At 44.9% G+C, this 17,923-nt stretch overlaps 1 protein-coding gene across 1 annotated transcript; it reads left to right on the top strand.

Moving 5' to 3' along the window:
* The first annotated feature begins 6,980 nt into the window (after positions 1 to 6,980).
* ZNF774 (zinc finger protein 774) lies at positions 6,981 to 17,195 on the top strand. The gene is given in 6 exon segments (XM_070358331.1): positions 6,981 to 7,148; positions 7,775 to 7,901; positions 9,318 to 9,440; positions 12,582 to 12,688; positions 13,769 to 14,062; positions 14,065 to 17,195. Coding segments are annotated over 4 exon segments (1,452 nt in total). The 5' UTR covers positions 6,981 to 7,148; positions 7,775 to 7,901; positions 9,318 to 9,333; the 3' UTR covers positions 15,009 to 17,195.
* Positions 17,196 to 17,923: the final 728 nt, after the last annotated feature.

Here is a 17,923-nt window from a genome sequence, read left to right as displayed (position 1 = left end):
CATAAAGGAAACCTTCAGGGTTATTTCTGGCCTCAGTAACCAAAGACTCAAATATTCTCAGGGCTGCCTCCCGGCTTCTGCTCTTGGCTTTCCTCTCTCCGAGTTCACCTCCTTCTCTCAGAATGCAGTTGGGCTGGTGAGAGATGCCACTGCCCTGCAAACTCACATCTTCTCATTTTCAATTCCAAAGAGGGAAAGGTCTTTCCCTTTTAGTTTTAACTTAAAAAGTCCCAGGGAAGGTCCCTCAAAGGCTCAGCTTGGGTTACTCCCATGTTCCCTGACAAATTGTCATGTGAAAAGTGACCCAGTACTGTGGTTGCCTCAGGGCTGGTCAAGTGCCACCTCTAATCCAAACCCAGAGACAGAGGTGGCCTAATAAGGTGGCAGTTCCCATCAGAACCACTAGGTGCTGTTTTCTAAAGAGAGATTGGGACTCGGGTGGTAAAGAACCCACCCGCAATGCAGGAGACCCCGTTTCTATCCCTGGGTTGGGGAGATCCCCTGGAGAAGTGATAGGCAACCCACTCCAGTATCCTTGTCTGGAGAATCCCATGAACAGAGGAGCCTGTCGGGCTACAGTCCATGGGGTCACCAAGAGCCGGACACAACTGAGTGACTTTCACTCCCTGGTGGTCCAGTGGCTAAGACTCTGAGCTCCTAATTTAGGGAGTGCAGGTCTGATCTCTGATCTGGGAACTAGATCCCACATGTCACGACTAAAAGGGTCCCACGTGCTGTAACTAATACCCAGTGCAGCCAAATAAATACATTTTTCAAAAAGAAAGAAAGAAAGGTCAGGTGCCATTGCCCATGGAAGGATAGCGTGCTGGTAGACAAATGACAAATGCTACATACAAACGGGATTATATTTCAATAACTGTTGTCACTCGTAAAAAAAAAAATCAATGATAATAGCATTTAATGACAGAATAGTATTCTATTCTATTCTGGAATGTAAACATGATGACTGGAAGTGACCATGAGGACAAGAGCCACACACTGAATTTGGCAGAGCAGGAAGACAGAAGATGTCAGGATCCTTTTTTTTTTTTAAGTGTTTGGCCTCACCGTGTGGCACATGGGATCTCAGTTCCCCAAATAGGGATCAAGCCTGTGCCCCCTACATTGGAAGTGTGGAGTCCCAACCACTGGACTGCCAGGGAAGTCCATGCCTGGGTCCTTGATGTCATCCTAGACTTCCTGCACCAGCCCTATACTTCTTGATACATGAGAAAAATAACCCCTGATTTGGCTAAACCACAGTGGTCAGGTTCCTCTTACCCATGGCCAAGTGCAGTTCCTTATAAACGGACTTCCAGGCAGCCACTAAAAGTAGGCCAGGGAATTTATCATGAGTGAGGGGGGAGGGAATGATGATAAGAACCCCAGAGAGGTTGAAAGGGAAGCTGAAACATGGAAAGTACAGCCTATTATTTTTTGAACCATTAAAGGAAACTGACTCATAGAGCATCCATGAGGCAGTTACAATAGGTGGAAATGGCAGCCACAGGTGAATTGAGCAGAAAGAGGACTAGAGGTAGCACTGAAGGCTTCTCTGATGCTATGAAGTATGAAGGGTTTCAGAAGTCCCTACGAGCTCCCATTGAGGGGACTGAGGTAGCTAAAGCTAGGAAGCATCCCAAGGGACCAAGACTCCTGGGTAGTAGCCGAAGAAGGCAGCAGAGAAAACAGAGCTTCAGGCTTGAATGGGTCAGGCAGGGGTACGACCAGTACAGAGGCCAAAGCAGACATGTGGTAAGGTGAGCTGAACCTCAGGGGAGCAAGCAGGAGCCAGGGAAGGTCAGCTGGAGAACCAGGGTCCTTTCCCCTTGGACCGAAATAACATCTTTGGAAGAAGAAGTGGAGGGAAGAACTTTGGAGGAGACAGTTTCAGAGGGAGTTTGAATTTCAAATTGACCAAGATTTACCCCAAACTGGCTTTGTTTAAACCCAGAAGAGACTGTTAGCTGGTAAGCTGAAGAACTGAGAAATCTAAGTTTAATTATGTGGAAGAAAGCCTCTTGATGAAAGTGAAAGAGGAGAGTGAAAAAGTTGGCTTAAAGCTCAACATTCAGAAAACTAAGATCATCTGGTCCCATCACTTCATGGGAAATAGATGGGGAAACAGTGGAAACAGTGTCAGACTTAATTTTGGGGGGCTTCAAAATCACTGCAGATGGTGATTGCAGCCATGAAATTAAAAGACGCTTACTTTTAATTTCAATTAATTTTAATTTTAATTTTTTGGAAGGAATTGGAAGGAATTTGGAAGGAATTTTAATTAATTGGAAGGAAAGTTATGACCAACCTAGATAGCATATTCAAAAGCAGAGACATTACTTTGCCAACAAAGGTCTGTCTAGTCAAGGCTATGGTTTTTCCAGTGGTCATGTACGGATGTGAGAGTTGGACTGTGAAAAAAGCTGAGTGCCGAAGAATTGATGCTTTTGAACTGTGGTGTTGGAGAAGCCTCTTGCGAGTTCCTTGGACTGCAAGGAGATCCAACCAGTCCATTCTAAAGGAGACCAGTCCTGGGTGTTCATTGGAAGGACTGATGCTAAGGCTGAAACTCCAATACTTTGGCCACCTCATGGGCAGAGTTGACTCATTGGAAAAGACCCTGATGCTGGGAGGGATTGGGGGCAGGAGGAGAAGGGGACGACAGAGGATGAGATGGCTGGATGGCATCACCGACTTGATGCACATGAGTTTGGGTGAACTCCGGGAGTTGGTGATGGACAGGGAGGCCTGGCGTGCTGTGACTCATGGGGTCTCAAAGAGTCGGACACTGAATGACTGAACTGAACTGAGTGAAAGTGTTAATCATTCAGTCGTGTCCAACACTTTGTGACCCCATGGACTGTAGCCCACCAGGCTCGTCTGTCTATGGAATTCTCCAGGCAAGAATACTGGAGTGGGTTGCCATTCCCTTCTCCAGGGGATCTTCCTGACCCAGGGACCAAACCTGGCTTTCCTACATTGCAGGTGGATTCTTTACCATCTGAGCCATCACAGAGATACTTAAAAAAAAATTGTACATCTCACTCATAGTGTGGGCATTGTGACCACACCCCACCCCTAATTTCCCCATACGTATAGATCTCTACTATAAGTTTCCAAAAGGGGTGTCACAGGACTTTGAGATTAGTCATGAGGAAAATGTCTTAATATTGGTTTTAGACTTGAGACAGCCACAGTGATTCCTCCCCGCCACCCCCACCCACCTTTGGCTGTGCTGGGTCTTCACTGCAGCATGTGAGATCTAGTTTCATGACCAGGGATTGAACCCCAGTTCCCTGCACTGGGAGCGTGGACTGTTAACCACTGGCCCACCAGGGAAGTCCCTCAGTGATTCTTGCCTCCTGCTGTTCATGTGCTTGTGTAGTCCTCTCCCACACTGTGCCAGGGGTAGTATATCGCTTTCAAGATCAGGTTAGCTCCTCTTCCTAGCTCTCTTAGATCACTCACTCTGGGGAAACCAGCTGCGGTGTGATGAAGACAGGCCTGTCTGAGGAAACCGCTGGATGAGTGATCTCGGAAGCAGGTTCAGCCCCAGTCAAAACTTCAGATAACAGCAGCTCCAACCAACATCTAGACAGCTGCCTCGTGAGAGACCCTCAGCCAGTGACACTCAGCTAAGTCTTCTAGATTCCCGACTCACAGGAACTGTAAGATACTAAATGTTGTTTTGGGGACTTCCCTGGTGGCTCAGTGGTTAAGAATCTGCCTTCCAACGCAGGGGATGTGGGTTCCATCCCTGGTTGGGGAACTAAGATCCCACATTACCAGGCAACTAAGCTGGAGCCACAATAAAGACCTGATGGTGCCAAATAAGTAAATATTAATAAATGTTGTTTTAAACTACAAAGCTTGGGGGTAGTTTGTTATGCACCCATAGATAACAAATATACTCCCTGTCTTAAAAATTTGTTATAGCACCTGCCAAAAATCTTTCTCCATGAGATACTCTCACAGCTTCCCTCCCCTCCTCTTAGCCACACTCAAGCACCCAGATCCCATCAGGCCACGGTCCTCTCTCCAAGTGGCCACCTGTGGCACATGGTCTCATTTCCTCTACTGACTTCTCCTGTGGACACAGAGTTTCTCTGCTCTCCCAATCCTGTCTTCACTTTTTCGCCACATATCTGATGATGGTAACTAAAAGACTTCGGCACAGGGCTTCCCTCGTGTCTCAGTGGTAAAGAATCCGCCTGTCAATGCAGGAGACACGGGTTAGATCTCTGGTCTAGGAGGATCCCACATACCTTAGAGCAACTAAGCCTGTGTGCCACAACTGTTGAGCCTGTGCTCTAGAGCCTGGGAGCTGCAACTATGGAAGTCCGAGCACCCTAAAGCGCCTGCTCCACAGAAAGAGAAGTCACTGCAGTGAGAAGCCCACGCACTGCAGTTAGAGAGTAGATCTTGCTCACAGCAACTAGAGAAAGCCTGCATGGAGCACCAGAGATCCAGTGTAGCCAAAAATAATAAGTAAATAAATTATTTTTTTTAAAAGACTGGGGCAAAAGAGACAAGTCAGAGAGAGAGAGAAAGAAGAGGCAGGGAATAAGCGTTAGCCAGGTTCTATGAGTCTTCCCTCATCTTCCCTTCACACTCCCTACTGATTGGAGAGCTAAGGAATCTCCCCCCATCAATGGCAGAATACAAGAAAGACCCCTGAGAGGTCGAGAGATGCCTTTGGTTCTCTAGGGCCTGAACTGTGCTCCAGCCCCATGAGTCCTAAAAAACTCTTGGTATCCTGGATGTCCCCTGCTGTTGCTAAAAAGTAAACCCAGACATTGGTTTATAGTGGACAGAAAGCTCTAAACTGCTATTGTGGTTACCTTGCAGATGACTACAATTATGTTGCAGATACTAACTGAATCCCTCTGGTTAAATGAAACAAAGAAGAAAAGACAGAATATTAACTTCGTATTTTTGCGTCTTACTTGGCTTATCTCCCCTATCGGGCCGTGAGCTTCATGAGAGCAAGGACCATGTGTGATTCCTGTGGGTAACCACAGTGTTCTTGAGCATAGAACACTCCCAGTGAATATTTGTTAGAAGACACATCATGCATGTTTGCTGGAGAATGGTTGAATTAGCATCAAAGGTATCTTCTGCGGTTAGCTCATTGGCTGGTAATTCTCAGCTTTTTACAGTCCATCACAAAATGTACTTTTCCTTTTTTTCCTATCCATTGTTGTCTTTTTGTCATTACTATTTTAAAACCTGAGGTATAGTTGATTTACAATGTTGTGCCAATCTCTGCTTTACAGCAGTGAGTCAATTATATACCTATACATATTTTTTATACCTATATATATTCCTAAATGGGCTTCCCTGGTGGCTAAGACAGTATAGAATCTTCCTGCCATGCAGGAGACCAGGGCTTAATCCCTAGGTTTGGAAAATCCCCTGGAGAATAGAATGACAATCCACTCCAGTGTCTTGTCGGAGAATTCCATATCCAGAGGAGCCTGCCGGGCTACGGTCCATGGGGTCACGAAGAGTTAGACATGACTGGGTGACTAAAACTTTCACTTTCACATATTCCTATATATATACTTGTTATATCTAATATATCTAGTCTTTTCCATAATGGTTTATCACAGGATAGTGAATACAGTTCCTTGCACTACACAGTAGGACCTTGTTGTATATTCATTCTAAATGTAATGTTAGTAGTTTTCATCTGACAATCCCAAACTCTCCCTTGTCTGGACTCCCAAGTCCATCCCTCTCCCTTCCCACCACCCCTTAGCAACCACAAGTCTGCTCTCTATGTCTGTGAATCTATTTCTGCTTCAGGGATAGGTTCATTTGTGTTATATTTTAGATTCCACATTTAAGTGACATCATGTGGTATTTGTCTTTCTGACTTACTTCACTTAACATGATAATCTCTTGATCCATCCATGTTGCTGCAAATGGCATTGTTTTGTTCTTTTTAATAACTGAGTAGTATCCCATTGCATGTACATAACACATCTTTAGCCACTCATCTGTCTGTGGACACTTAGGCTGTTTCCATGTTTTGGCTGTTGTGAACAGTGCTGCTATGAAGATAGGGGTGCATGAAGCTTTTTAAATTAAGTTTTATCCAGGTATAGTCCCGGGAGTGGATTGTTGGATCATATGGTAATTCTGTTTTCGGTTTTCTGCCGATGTACTTTCTTTTTTTTAAATTGCAGTGAAACAACAGAGTAGATAGGCATACCTTTTCATTGTAAGGAAAGGCTTTCATTATTTTTTAGGTAGTCCCCGCCTCCCCCACACACCCTCTACACTGGCCCCCAAGTGAACACTGGTTCTCAGGTAAGATCCAGGAATCTCCACAGTTTGGAACCCAATACCACATTTCCTAGAATACTTGACGCTCTCGCAGGTTTCCTCTGGCTATAATGGAAAGGAGATTCGCCTTAGAATTGTGCTGCTAATAGAGGAAAGCAGAAAGTCTGTTTTCCACTTAACGGCTCCTGACTGAGGTCTGTTATGTCCAGTCTGAGTTGGCCCGGAACTTGGCGACGGGACACACCATTCAGGCTCTGGCCGCCCCGGGTTAGGGCGGGGACCCGGCAGAGGAGGCTGCACCCCAAGGTCGTAGCGCCGAGCTGCTCCTCTCTCTGGAAGGCTAGGTGGCAGAGCGCGGGAGATGCCGTGTTTGGTACCGGGCTGCTCTGCGCCAGTCAGGTGAGGCCCGGAGGTTCGCATCTTCAGATCCCTCTCTGATTATAGTCCTTGGATCCCCTTCTCAGCTCCGAAGAGGCGGTCCTAGCGACCAGGTAGCTCGGGAACTGGGTTTAGTATACTTGTCACCGCTGGGAACGCGGCTTTCCAGGACTCCCAAGCCTTTGAGGGCTCGCTCAGAACTACATTTCCCAAAAGGCTCCGCGGTGATTGAAATCTCTCTCAGCCTATGGACGGGGAAGACTTCTCGGCCTAAAAGCTGAGAGGCCAATGGCAAGAGGACGGGGGCGGTGTTTTCCGGCTGCTGGCTGCCTTGCCGGGCATCCCACCTGTGTCCCCACAGCCCTGTCACGAATCCCGGTCGGGTTCTGGGCAGAACCGCCGCGGCGTAGCGGGCCGGCTGCGGCTCGGCGGTGGAGGACCCTCGCTCGGTGTTCCATCCGGGGCTGGGCCCGGGGGCGGTGAGTGATCCGGGGAAGGAGACGGCGGCTGCAGCCTCGGAGCTGCTCAGGGGCGTGGATGGGGCTCGCCCAGCGCCCCGAGGTTGTCCCTGCCGGGTCCCTGCGTTCGCTTTTCAGAGCCCACGGGTCTTGCTGAGGAGTGGGAGAGGTGGCTGCACTTTTCTCTGCCGGCGTCGGGATAGCTCATCCTCTTAGTCTTTTTTTCTTTCTTTCTTTCTTTTTTTGCTCCTCGGTGATAGTCTTCTGGTTTCAGTTTAGCTTTGTGACCCTCTGATCGCTGCACCCAGATTAGGGCCTGCAGCACCGCGAGGGAGGAGAATGGGTCTCGGTCCTAGCCATACGGTCATGTTCCTATTAATAAACCCAGTGAACCAACTAGTGCTTCTCACAGTGGCACTTAGTCACAGCACCACAGGCTCTAGGGCCTTTGAGGTCACCTGAGGTCACCTGTACAGGGGGCAACACACTGGGTGGGAAACACCGTTTGTCTAACCCTAAGAGTTCTCCATCCCGCTGTCTCTTGCAGGGGGGCCCTGCTGTGGGTCTGTAATGGATGTAGAAATAAAATGTTTGCTCAGGCTCATGACAGTGTTCGCATCCTAATGACATTTTTTTTTTTTATTAAGGTTTTAAACCAGAGAGATGACATGTATTCCCAGTACATTCTAAGTGGCCAGTAGCAATGTCTATAAATGCATCAGTGTTCCCAGGAAAAGTGTTTGTGTGTTCTAGTAGTACCAGGTGCTGTGACAGGTAAGACAAAACATGAAAAAGTGTCAGACTTCCTCACCCCAGTCTAGTCCATTCTCTACTGAAACGCAGAATTCTTTGTAGCAGATTCAGCTTGCTAACTTGTATTTGTTTCTATTAAAAACTCTTTAAGTGGAAAAATGAACAAAAAACCCAACATTATCTTATATATTTTTTGTGACTCCTACTGCCTTACAGCATATTGATTACTGAATGACTTAATGATTCATTCAGTAGCCTGCCCCCCCAAGTAATTTATTTCTTCATGATACTGATGTTGATTTTGTTAATGTCTTAATGATTGTTTTCATCCCTCAAATATTCTGTTTTATGCTTATCCCCATTAAATTTCACTTAATTTTACAGTTTATCCATGTTGTTTTTTTCAATCCGTGTCTTTTGAGTCCCACTTCTGACTGCATTAAACCTTGAAATAGAATGATACCTAGGACAGTTCCCTTTGGACTTCTGCCCAGTTTAGCTCTTGAAATTGATACTAAATCTACAAGACAAGAAAAGTTAGCCTTTCTCATAACTAATCTAAGTCTAATTAAGTCCGAAATCTCCTAGCTGAGGAAAATGTCGTTGGAGAGAATCCAGTGCTTTCCAGAAATCGAGTTATACCCACATACTCACCTCCGTTTTTCTTGTCCATTGTGGACAATTTCTTCCTCAAAACAGTCATGTCTTCAAAAGAGTGAGGGTTCTACAGATGTGTTTGGAGGCCCAGTCCTCACTTTGTGATGAGAAATTTGGCCACAGGAATGATTATGTAAAAACAGAAAAGAAGAGCATCCCTTCTATTGTTGACAGTATTTGTTATTGTTGTTGTTCAGTCTCTAAGTTGTGTCCAACTCTTTGCAACCCCATGGACCGTAGCATGCCAGGCTTCCCTGACCTCCAGTATCTCCCTGAATTTGCTCAGATTCATGTCCATTGAGTTGTTGACGCTATCTAACCATGTCATGCTCTGCTGGCCCCTTCTCCTCCTGCCTTCAATCTTTCCCAGCATCAGACTCTTTTCCAATGAGTTGGCTCTTTGCATCAGGTGGTCAAAATATTGGAGCTTTAGCTTCAACATCAGTCCTTCCAGTGAATATTCAGGGTTGATTTCCTTTAGGATTGACTGGTCTGATCTCCTTGCTGTCCAAAGGACTCTCAAGAGTCTTCTCCAGCACCATAATTTGAAATCATCAATTCTTCAGCACTCAGCCCCTTTATGGTCCAACTCTCACATCCGTACGTGACTAATGAAAAAACCATAGCTTTGACTTTACAGACTTTTTTCAGCATTTACCTCAGAGCTGTTCTGGTTGAGGGGGTTTTTGTTTGGGTGTAGTGGTGGCTGTCTTTTGGTTTTGAGATAATGGTGCGAATGTCTAGAGAACTCTTGATGCATACTGAGATCTCTTGCTTTAGGAACTGATGACCCTCAATGATGTGGCTGGGGACTTCAGGGACAAGTGGGTTACCTGGACACTGTTTAGAGAGTCCTCTTCAGGGATACCACCCAGCACAGATACAAGAATGGGCTCTCAAAGGGTAAGGATGCAATTTTCCTTCATCTTAGTTTTATTAATATAATTTTTAAATTTTTTGGTTGTGCTGAGTGGCTGGTGGGATTTTAGTTTCCTGACCAGCGATTGAACCCATGCCCCCACGCAATGGATCTTGGAGTCCTAACCATAGGACCACCAGGGAAGTCCCTTTATCTTAGTCACTTTGAGAGGGCCCAGATCTAAGTGGTGGGGATGTTGGTCTCTTAGAGCTGCAGCTCTCTGTGAGAGTAATTGTCACCTCGCTGGCAGAAAAAGAATGACTTCTATTTTTATGGCACTTAGTGGTTTTCAGATTTCTTTGATATTTTTCTGATTGATATCTTACCATAACCCTTTGATATATGTATTTTCATTCCCCTTTTCCAGCTGAGGACCCTGAGACTTAAAGTTAAGTGGCAAAAGTGAGCCCAACCCAGGTCTTTGTGGAAAAGGGAAGGTGCTCTCCCCAGAGTTTTTTTCCCATCACTTAAACAAACAAACTGACCCCTCTAGTGCTCTTTCTAAAATACCATGGGAATTCTGCCTTTTTTGGGGGCTGTACCATGAGGCACTGCTGCTGCTGCTGCTAAGTCGCTTCAGTCGTGTCTGACTCTGTGCGACCCCATAGACGGCAGCCCACCAGGCTCCTCCGTCCCTGGGATTCTCCAGGCAAGAACACTGGAGTGGGTACCCAAGATCTTAAATCCCTAACCAGGAATCAAACTCACGTCCCTTGTGGTGGAAGCACGGATTCTTAAACACTGGATCACCTTCTTTCTGGGATGTCTCTCCTCCTTTCTGCTTTGGAAGTGAAAGTGAAAGTGAAATCGCTCAGTTGTGTCCCACTCTTTGCTACCCCATGGACTGTAAGCTACCAGGTTCCTCCATCCATAGGATTCTCCAGGCAAGATACTGGAGTGGGTTGCCATTTCCTTCTCCAGGGGATCTTCCCAACCTAGGGATCAAACCCGGGTTCTTTCTGCTTTACTTGATATCTATTACACAAATAATATATATTCACTAAAGGAAAAGATAAGCAAAATGAAAACAAAAGTCATCTATGAAGAGTTATGACCCTTCCAGCCATTTTCCTAAGCATATATACAATTAAAAAAAAAAGAACATAAAAATGATTGGGATCATACTGAATATTCAGTGGTATATCTTACTTTCTTACACAAGGTACTGTGAATATATTTTGACAATAGTATCTGTACATTACTTAAAGTAACTACTTAGTATTTTATTGTATGGAATACAGTAATTACATTAAATTGAACCATACATGTGACTGTTTTTGGACTATTTTTAACCTATAAACTGGCAATTTTGGATGGCTCAATCAAATGAAATTATTTCTTTGTTGGGAGCTATTTGGGTCATTTTAAATTTTCACCAGTATTGTGATGAGGCTGTCTTAACTTATTGTCTTTTTTAAAGTCTTGTTTATTGAAATAATTAGTTAACAGTTAGCTAATATGTATATTTTTTGCACAATGTCCTTTTTTGTTTGTTTACTTTTGTTCACTTCTTTAGACTCTCTAGAAATTTCTGGGTTTGAGAATAGATACATTTCTAAGATATTTGGTATTTTTGCCAAATGTCTTCCAAAAAGACTGAATCAATTTATTTATTCCTGTTAGCATTATATGAAGTATCTATTTCTTCATATTCTATCTATCATGCGGGGTATCGTAATCTAAGAATGTAGGTAAAATAATAGTGATAGCTAACATTTATTGAGGACTTAATCATTTAATCCTCATGACAACTCTGTAAGGTAGGTCTTTTTAATTAAATTTATTTATTTTTGGCTGTGCTGGGTCTTTGTTGCTGCACAGACTATTTTCTAGTTGCAGTGCAAGGGCTTCTCATTGCAGTGGCTTCTCTTGTTACAGAGCATGAGCTCTTGGGCGCTCGGGCTTCAGTAATCATGGCACGTGGACCCTAGAGTACTCCCGGGCCCTAGAGTACAGGCTCAGTAGTTGTGGGCTTAGTTGCCCCTCAGCATGTGAGATCTAACACCCAAACCGGAATTGAACCTGTGTTCCCTGTATTAGTGACTTTTAGGACATAGTAGTTCCATGGCATGTGGGATCCTCCCAGACCAGGGATTCAAACCCATGCCTCCTGCATTGGCATCGGATTCTTTACCACTGAGGCACCAGGGAAGCCCTAAGGTGGGTTTTATCATTATCCCTAATTTATAGATGAAGAACAGAGACACAAGGAGTTTAAGTAACTTTCCTGAGGTCACACATCTAGTCAGAGACATAGTTAGGATTCAAATTCAGACAATAAGACTCTTGAGTTTACACCTCTTTACCTTTATACTGTATTCCCTGTGTGTCATTGTTTTAATTTGAATTTCTTTGGCTAATGATGAGTTAAAAATTTTTCACATATTTATAGACTGCTTTATTTTCTTTTGTGAATTGCCCATTCATGTCCTTTGTCCCTTTTTTTTTTTTTTTCCTCTACAAGTGTTTGTCTTTTTCTCATGGTTATATTGACTGCTGCCCTTCTGGGAAAATTTAAAAACCAAACATTATAGTTAACTTCCTTGATTCTTTCTAAGGGTGAGGTCATGGCAGCTTTGTTTTGATAAAGTTATCTCTCCACATGAGTTTAGCCTTGTGCCTTGAGGGATGAGTTATTGTGCTTATTCTAGAGTTTCTATCACCCAAGTCTGATTTTTTTTTAATGGGAAGCAAAGAGCTTTTTCTCAGCCTCTTAGGGAGATCACCCTGTTTTATCACGACATCATGGCTGCCCTTTTCATTTTTATTTATTTATTTTTGGCTGCACTGGGTCTCTGTTGCTGCACACAGGCTCCTCTAGTTCAGTGCACAGGTTCCTCATTACAGTGGCTCCTCACTGCAGAGCACAGGCTCTGGAGCCAGGGCTCGGTAGTTCTGGTGCACTGGCTTAGTTGTCCCGCAGCATGTGGAATGTTCCCCAAACAGACCAGGGATCTAATCTGTGTCCCCCGTATTGGCAGGTAGATTTGTAACCACTGGACCACCGAACATACATGAGAATTTCCTGGGGTGGTCTCCTGTACCTGGGGAAGAAGAGGGGATTGCATTTTCTCAAGCCTTATATGATGGCTGAAATTAACATCCTGTGTTCACCTTCCTTATAGGATTTCAAAACCAAGTGTAACCTCCCAGCTGGAGCGGAAAGAAGAGGCATGGGTCCTACCACTGCAAAATTTTGAGGCAAGGAAGATCCTGAGGGAAAGTCACACAGGTGAGATGTGTTACCTGGTGCGTGGAAGTCTAACATTTCAGCCCTTGTTTAGTTAAGGAATTTGGAATGCTACCCTAGACTTTTTAAAAAAATTATTTATTTTTGGCTGTGCTGGGTCTTCATTGCTTCATGCAGGCTTTCTCTAGTTGTGGTGAGCAGGGGTTACTCTCTACTTGCGGTGCATGGGCTTCTCATTGCAGTGGCTTCTCTTATTACAATGTGCAGGCTTCAGAGCTCGTGGGCTCAGTAGTTGTGGTTCACAGGCTTAGTTGTCCTGCAGACTTTGGGATCTTCCCTGACCAGGGATTGAACCTGCATCCCCTGCATTGGCAGGCAAATTCTTCACCACTGAGCCAGCAGGGAAATCCTCCCCTAGACTTTGTTCTTGCTATTAGATGTTGTACTTTGACTTCCTGGACCATCAGTCATTGACCAAATAAGGTCTTCATTTAAATTAAACATTTCACTTTTGTCTAGACTCTAACATCATTGAAAAAAGTTGCCCAGTTCTGACAATATGTGTTTTACTCTTGATATCAAGGTCACCTCAAGGTTCATTGGACCATCTTAAAATAAAAAGGGCTTGGGAATTCCTTATGTCATGAATGGGAAGCTCAGTGATCTTCAGTGAACTCTTCAGGAATCAAAATGAGAGTAGTCAGACTAAATGTTGTCTGTTGCAAAAACACTAATTTTAATCTTCTTGCTGCTTTCTGCTGATCTTTCCTGATTGATGGTTAGTTGCTAAGTCATGTCTGACTCTTTTGCGACCCCATAGTCTGTAGCCCGCCAGGCTCCTCTGTACATGGGATTCTCTAGGCAAGAAAACTGGAGTGGGTTGCCATATCCTCCTCTAGGGGATCTTCCCGACCCAGGGATTGATCCCGAATCTCCTGAATTGACAGGTGGATTCTTTACCACTGAGCCGCCAGGGATATACTCTTTAGGAATCAGAATGAGAGTAGTCAGATTAAATGTGGTCTGTAGCAAAAATACTAATTTTACTCTTTCTTGCTGCTTTCTGATGACCTTTCCTGATAAGTAATAACTTCATCCTGTGTTACTCTGTTAACTTTTCAGAATTTAAGAATCAGGTGGTACAACTCGATCAGGACGTTTCCGAAACGGCAGAACCATGTGGAACATCCTTAGAAGGGGCCAATAAAGATATTTCTCCTCCTCCTAGTTGGGGAGGAAACTGGGAGAGGGGTCTTGAATTAGAAGGGCAGCATGGAACCCTCCTGGGAGAGGGTCAGCAGGGGCCCTTTTCACAGGAGAAGGAATTAAACAAGCTCCTGGAAGGATATATAGAAAAGAAGCTGGTGTGTGTGGAATGTGGGAAAAGCTTTAACCAGAGCTCCTATCTCATAAGGCACCAAGAACCCATACTGGCGAGAGGCCCTATAAGTGCATGGAGTGCGGGAAAGGCTTCAAACAGAGTTCAGACCTTGTCACCCACCGCAGAACACACACAGGAGAGAAACCCTACCAGTGCCACAGGTGTGAGAAGAAATTCAGCGACAGCTCGACCCTCATCAAACACCAGAGAACCCACACGGGCGAGAGACCCCACCAGTGCCCCGAGTGTGGGAAGACTTTTGCACGGAAACCGCACCTCACAGTGCACCAAAGAACCCACACGGGGGAGAAGCCCTACATGTGCCTCCAGTGTCACAAGAGCTTCAGTCGCAGCTCCAATTTCATCACCCACCAGAGGACCCACACAGGAGTGAAGCCCTACGGGTGTCGCGATTGTGGGGAGAGTTTCAGCCAGAGCTCAGATCTGATTAAGCACCAGCGAACCCACACGGGAGAGCGGCCCTTCAAGTGCCCCGAGTGTGGGAAGGGCTTCCGAGATAGCTCTCATTTTGTGGCCCACATGAGCACTCACTCGGGAGAAAGGCCCTTCAGCTGTCCTTACTGCCACAAGAGTTTCAGTCAGAGCTCACACCTGGTCACGCACCAGAGGACACACACGGGCGAGAGGCCTTTTAAGTGCGACGGCTGTGGGAAGGGCTTTGCCGACAGCTCTGCCTTGGTCAAGCACCAGCGGATCCACACCGGAGAAAGACCCTATAAATGTGGTGAGTGCGGCAAGAGCTTCAACCAGAGCTCCCACTTCATCACCCACCAGCGGATCCACTTGGGAGACAGACCCTATCGCTGCCCTGAGTGTAGCAAAACCTTCAATCAGCGTTCCCATTTCCTCACACACCAGAGAACGCACACAGGAGAGAAACCCTTTCACTGCAGTGAATGCGACAAGAGCTTCCGGCAGAAAGCACACCTTTTGTGCCATCAGAACACTCACCTGATGTAGGAAATAGTCTGAAATGCTTCTTTTCCTCCCTTCCAAATTTCCATCGCTGTTATCTTTGTTTCTGTTTTTGTCTTGGCTGCGCTGCAAGGCACGTGGAACCTTAATGCCCTGTGTGCATGCTCAGTCGCTCAGTCATGTCCAACTCTTTGCAACTCCAGGGACTGCAGCCCGCCAGCTCCTCTGTCCATTGGATTTTCCAGGCAAGAATACTGGAGTGGACTGCCATTTCCTTCTCCAGAAGATCTTCCCGACCCGGAGTTTCAACCACTGGACCACCAGGGAAGTCCCACTGCTATTATTTCAAAGTGCTCCAAATAGAGAAAAGCTGAGCATTTGTAGCTCATGTCAGGCCTTAATCTTTTCTCTTTTTCTGTTTTTTCATGGCCAGGATAAACCTAGAGGGTCCAGTGTTCTAAACACAAAAGGCATTCCTTCAGTGTTTTTGACTGACTCATAGAGAAATGTGAGTTTCATGGTTGATGCCTGGTTACTAAAAGAGAAGTGAGATAAATGTAGTCATCTTATCATTGCGTGTGCGCTAAGTCCCTTTGGTCCTGTCCAACTCTTTTCGACTCCATGGGACTGTAGGCCACCAGGCTCCTCTGTTCATGGGATTCTCCAGGCAAGAATACTGGAGTGGGTTGCCATTTCCTCCTCCAGGGGATCTTCTTGACCCAGGGATCCAAACCAGATTGCTTGCATTGCCGGCAGATTCTTTACCACTGAGCCACTAGGGAAGCCCTAAATGACTCATTATGGGTCATGTAATTAACTCACAGAAAAGCCAGAATCTGTCTGCAGGTCTCCTCTTCCACAACATGGAACAGACCAGCTCTGGGATTTGTTAGAGCATCTCCGAGGCACCACAGGACTGAAGGAACCATATTATGTCCATCAAACCACTCTGAAATTGGAGATGATGCAGGGAGGTAGGCTAAGTTCCCAACAGCTTTACAGGGTCCCATGCTGGGCTCCTTGATCCTCAATGGCATATGTAAGTGGGTAAGGAGGGAGTTGGGTGTTGAACACTCTGGAGAGAAAGGTGGGAGACTGAAGGTTTTTCTTTCAAGCTTTTCTGTGTCAGTACAGACTAATATATCAACCTTGGAACACTAGTCCTCTTCCATTATATGGAGTGCCATCTGAGTGCTGTAACAGGGGATAGAACTCAGCTGATGACCTATACACCTTCTTTAATAGATAATTGATCAGAGGGACTTCCCTGGTGGTCCAGTGGCTGAGACTCTGTGCTTCCAATGCAGGGGGCCCAGGTTCTGTCCTTGGTCAGGGAACTAGATCCCACCTGCAGAAACTAAGCATTCAAATGCCACAACTAAAGATTCTGCATGCCTCAATGAAGAGCTGGTACAGCCAAATAAATAAAAAGTATTAAAATTTTTCTGTCCTTTATTGTGCCCATCTTTGCATGAAATATTCCCTTGGTATCCCCAGTTTTCTTGAAGAGATCTCTAGTCTTTCCCATTCTTTTGTTTTCCTCTATTTCTTTGCATGATCACGGAGGAAGGTTTCTTATCTCTCCTTGCTATTCTTTGGAACTCTGCAAAAAACCAGTCAATCCTCAGGGAAATCAGTCTTGAATATTCTTTGGAAGGACTGATGCTGAAGCTAAAACTCCAATTTGGCCACCTGATGTGAAGAACTGACTCATTGGAAAAGACCCTGATGCTGGGAAAGATTGAAGGCAGGAGGAGAAGGGGACAACAGAAGATAAGAAAGTTGGATGGCATCACCGACTCAATGGACATGAGTTTGAGCAAGCTCTGGGAGTTGGTGGTGTACAGGGAAGCCTGGTGTGCTGCAGTTCATGGGGTTGCAAAGAATCAGACATGACTGAGTGACTAAACTGAACTGGAAGTATTAAAAAATAGATAATTGAATGGGAAAAAAATCTGGTTAATTCAGTGCTGTAAGTTCCTAAAATGTGATCCCTGACCAGCAGCATTATCATCATCTGGGAACTTGTTAGAAATGCAAGTTCTAAGTCCCCATTCCAGACTTACTGAATTGGAAGCTAGGGGTGGGACTTAACAATATGTGTTTTATTTTTAAAAACTTTTTCAAATATTTTTTTTAATGTGGACCATTTTTTAAAAAGTCTTTATTGAATTTGTTACAATGTTGCTTCTGTTTTTTTGTTTTTTTGTTTTTTAATTTTGGTTTTCTTGTCCCAAGGCCAGTGGGATCTTTGCTCCCTGACCACGGATCCAGCCTGTGTTTCCTGCATTGGAAGGCAAAGTCTTAACCACTGGACTACAAAGAAAGTCCTACAATATGTGTTTTAATAAGCCCTCCAGGTGATTATTATGCAAGCCCAAGTGTGAGAACCACAGCTTTAAAAGATGGCTCTTCTACTAAAGGCAGCCACAGTACTATTATTGTTCCTACAAAAATTTAACAGGATTTTGTAATACTCCAAATACTAATACAAATACTGCAGTCAGTGTTCACATTTCCCTAATTATCTTATGTTTTTTTCTATTTTTAATTTACATGCCTTTTGGTCATGCTGCATGGGTTTCAGGATCTCAGTTCCCTGACCAGGGATTGAACCTGGGCAGAGTCCTAACCCCTGGACCGGCAGGGAAATCCCTGTTTTTATTTTTCAGTTTGTTTGAATCAAAATCCAGATAAGATCTTTGCCTTCAGTTGGTTGATATGTTCCTTACAGAAGCCCTCCCTCTTCTCTCTCTCCTTTCCTTATATTTCATTTGTTGGGGAAAAAAAAAACAAAACAAAAAAACTTGTCCTTTAAGTGTCTACAGTGGTATATTTTGCTAATTCCAACCTATGGGATCCTTTAATATGCTCCTCCATCCTCTGCTCTCCTAATGTTGGTAACTGGATCTGTAAACATGATCAGATTCAGATTTAGGGAAGGGGAGGGCAAGAATGGG

Source organism: Bos mutus, chromosome 21 (genome assembly GCF_027580195.1).
Source record: "Bos mutus isolate GX-2022 chromosome 21, NWIPB_WYAK_1.1, whole genome shotgun sequence".
NCBI classification, from domain to species: domain Eukaryota; kingdom Metazoa; phylum Chordata; class Mammalia; order Artiodactyla; family Bovidae; genus Bos; species Bos mutus.
This window is presented reverse-complemented; position numbering and strand designations above follow the sequence as displayed.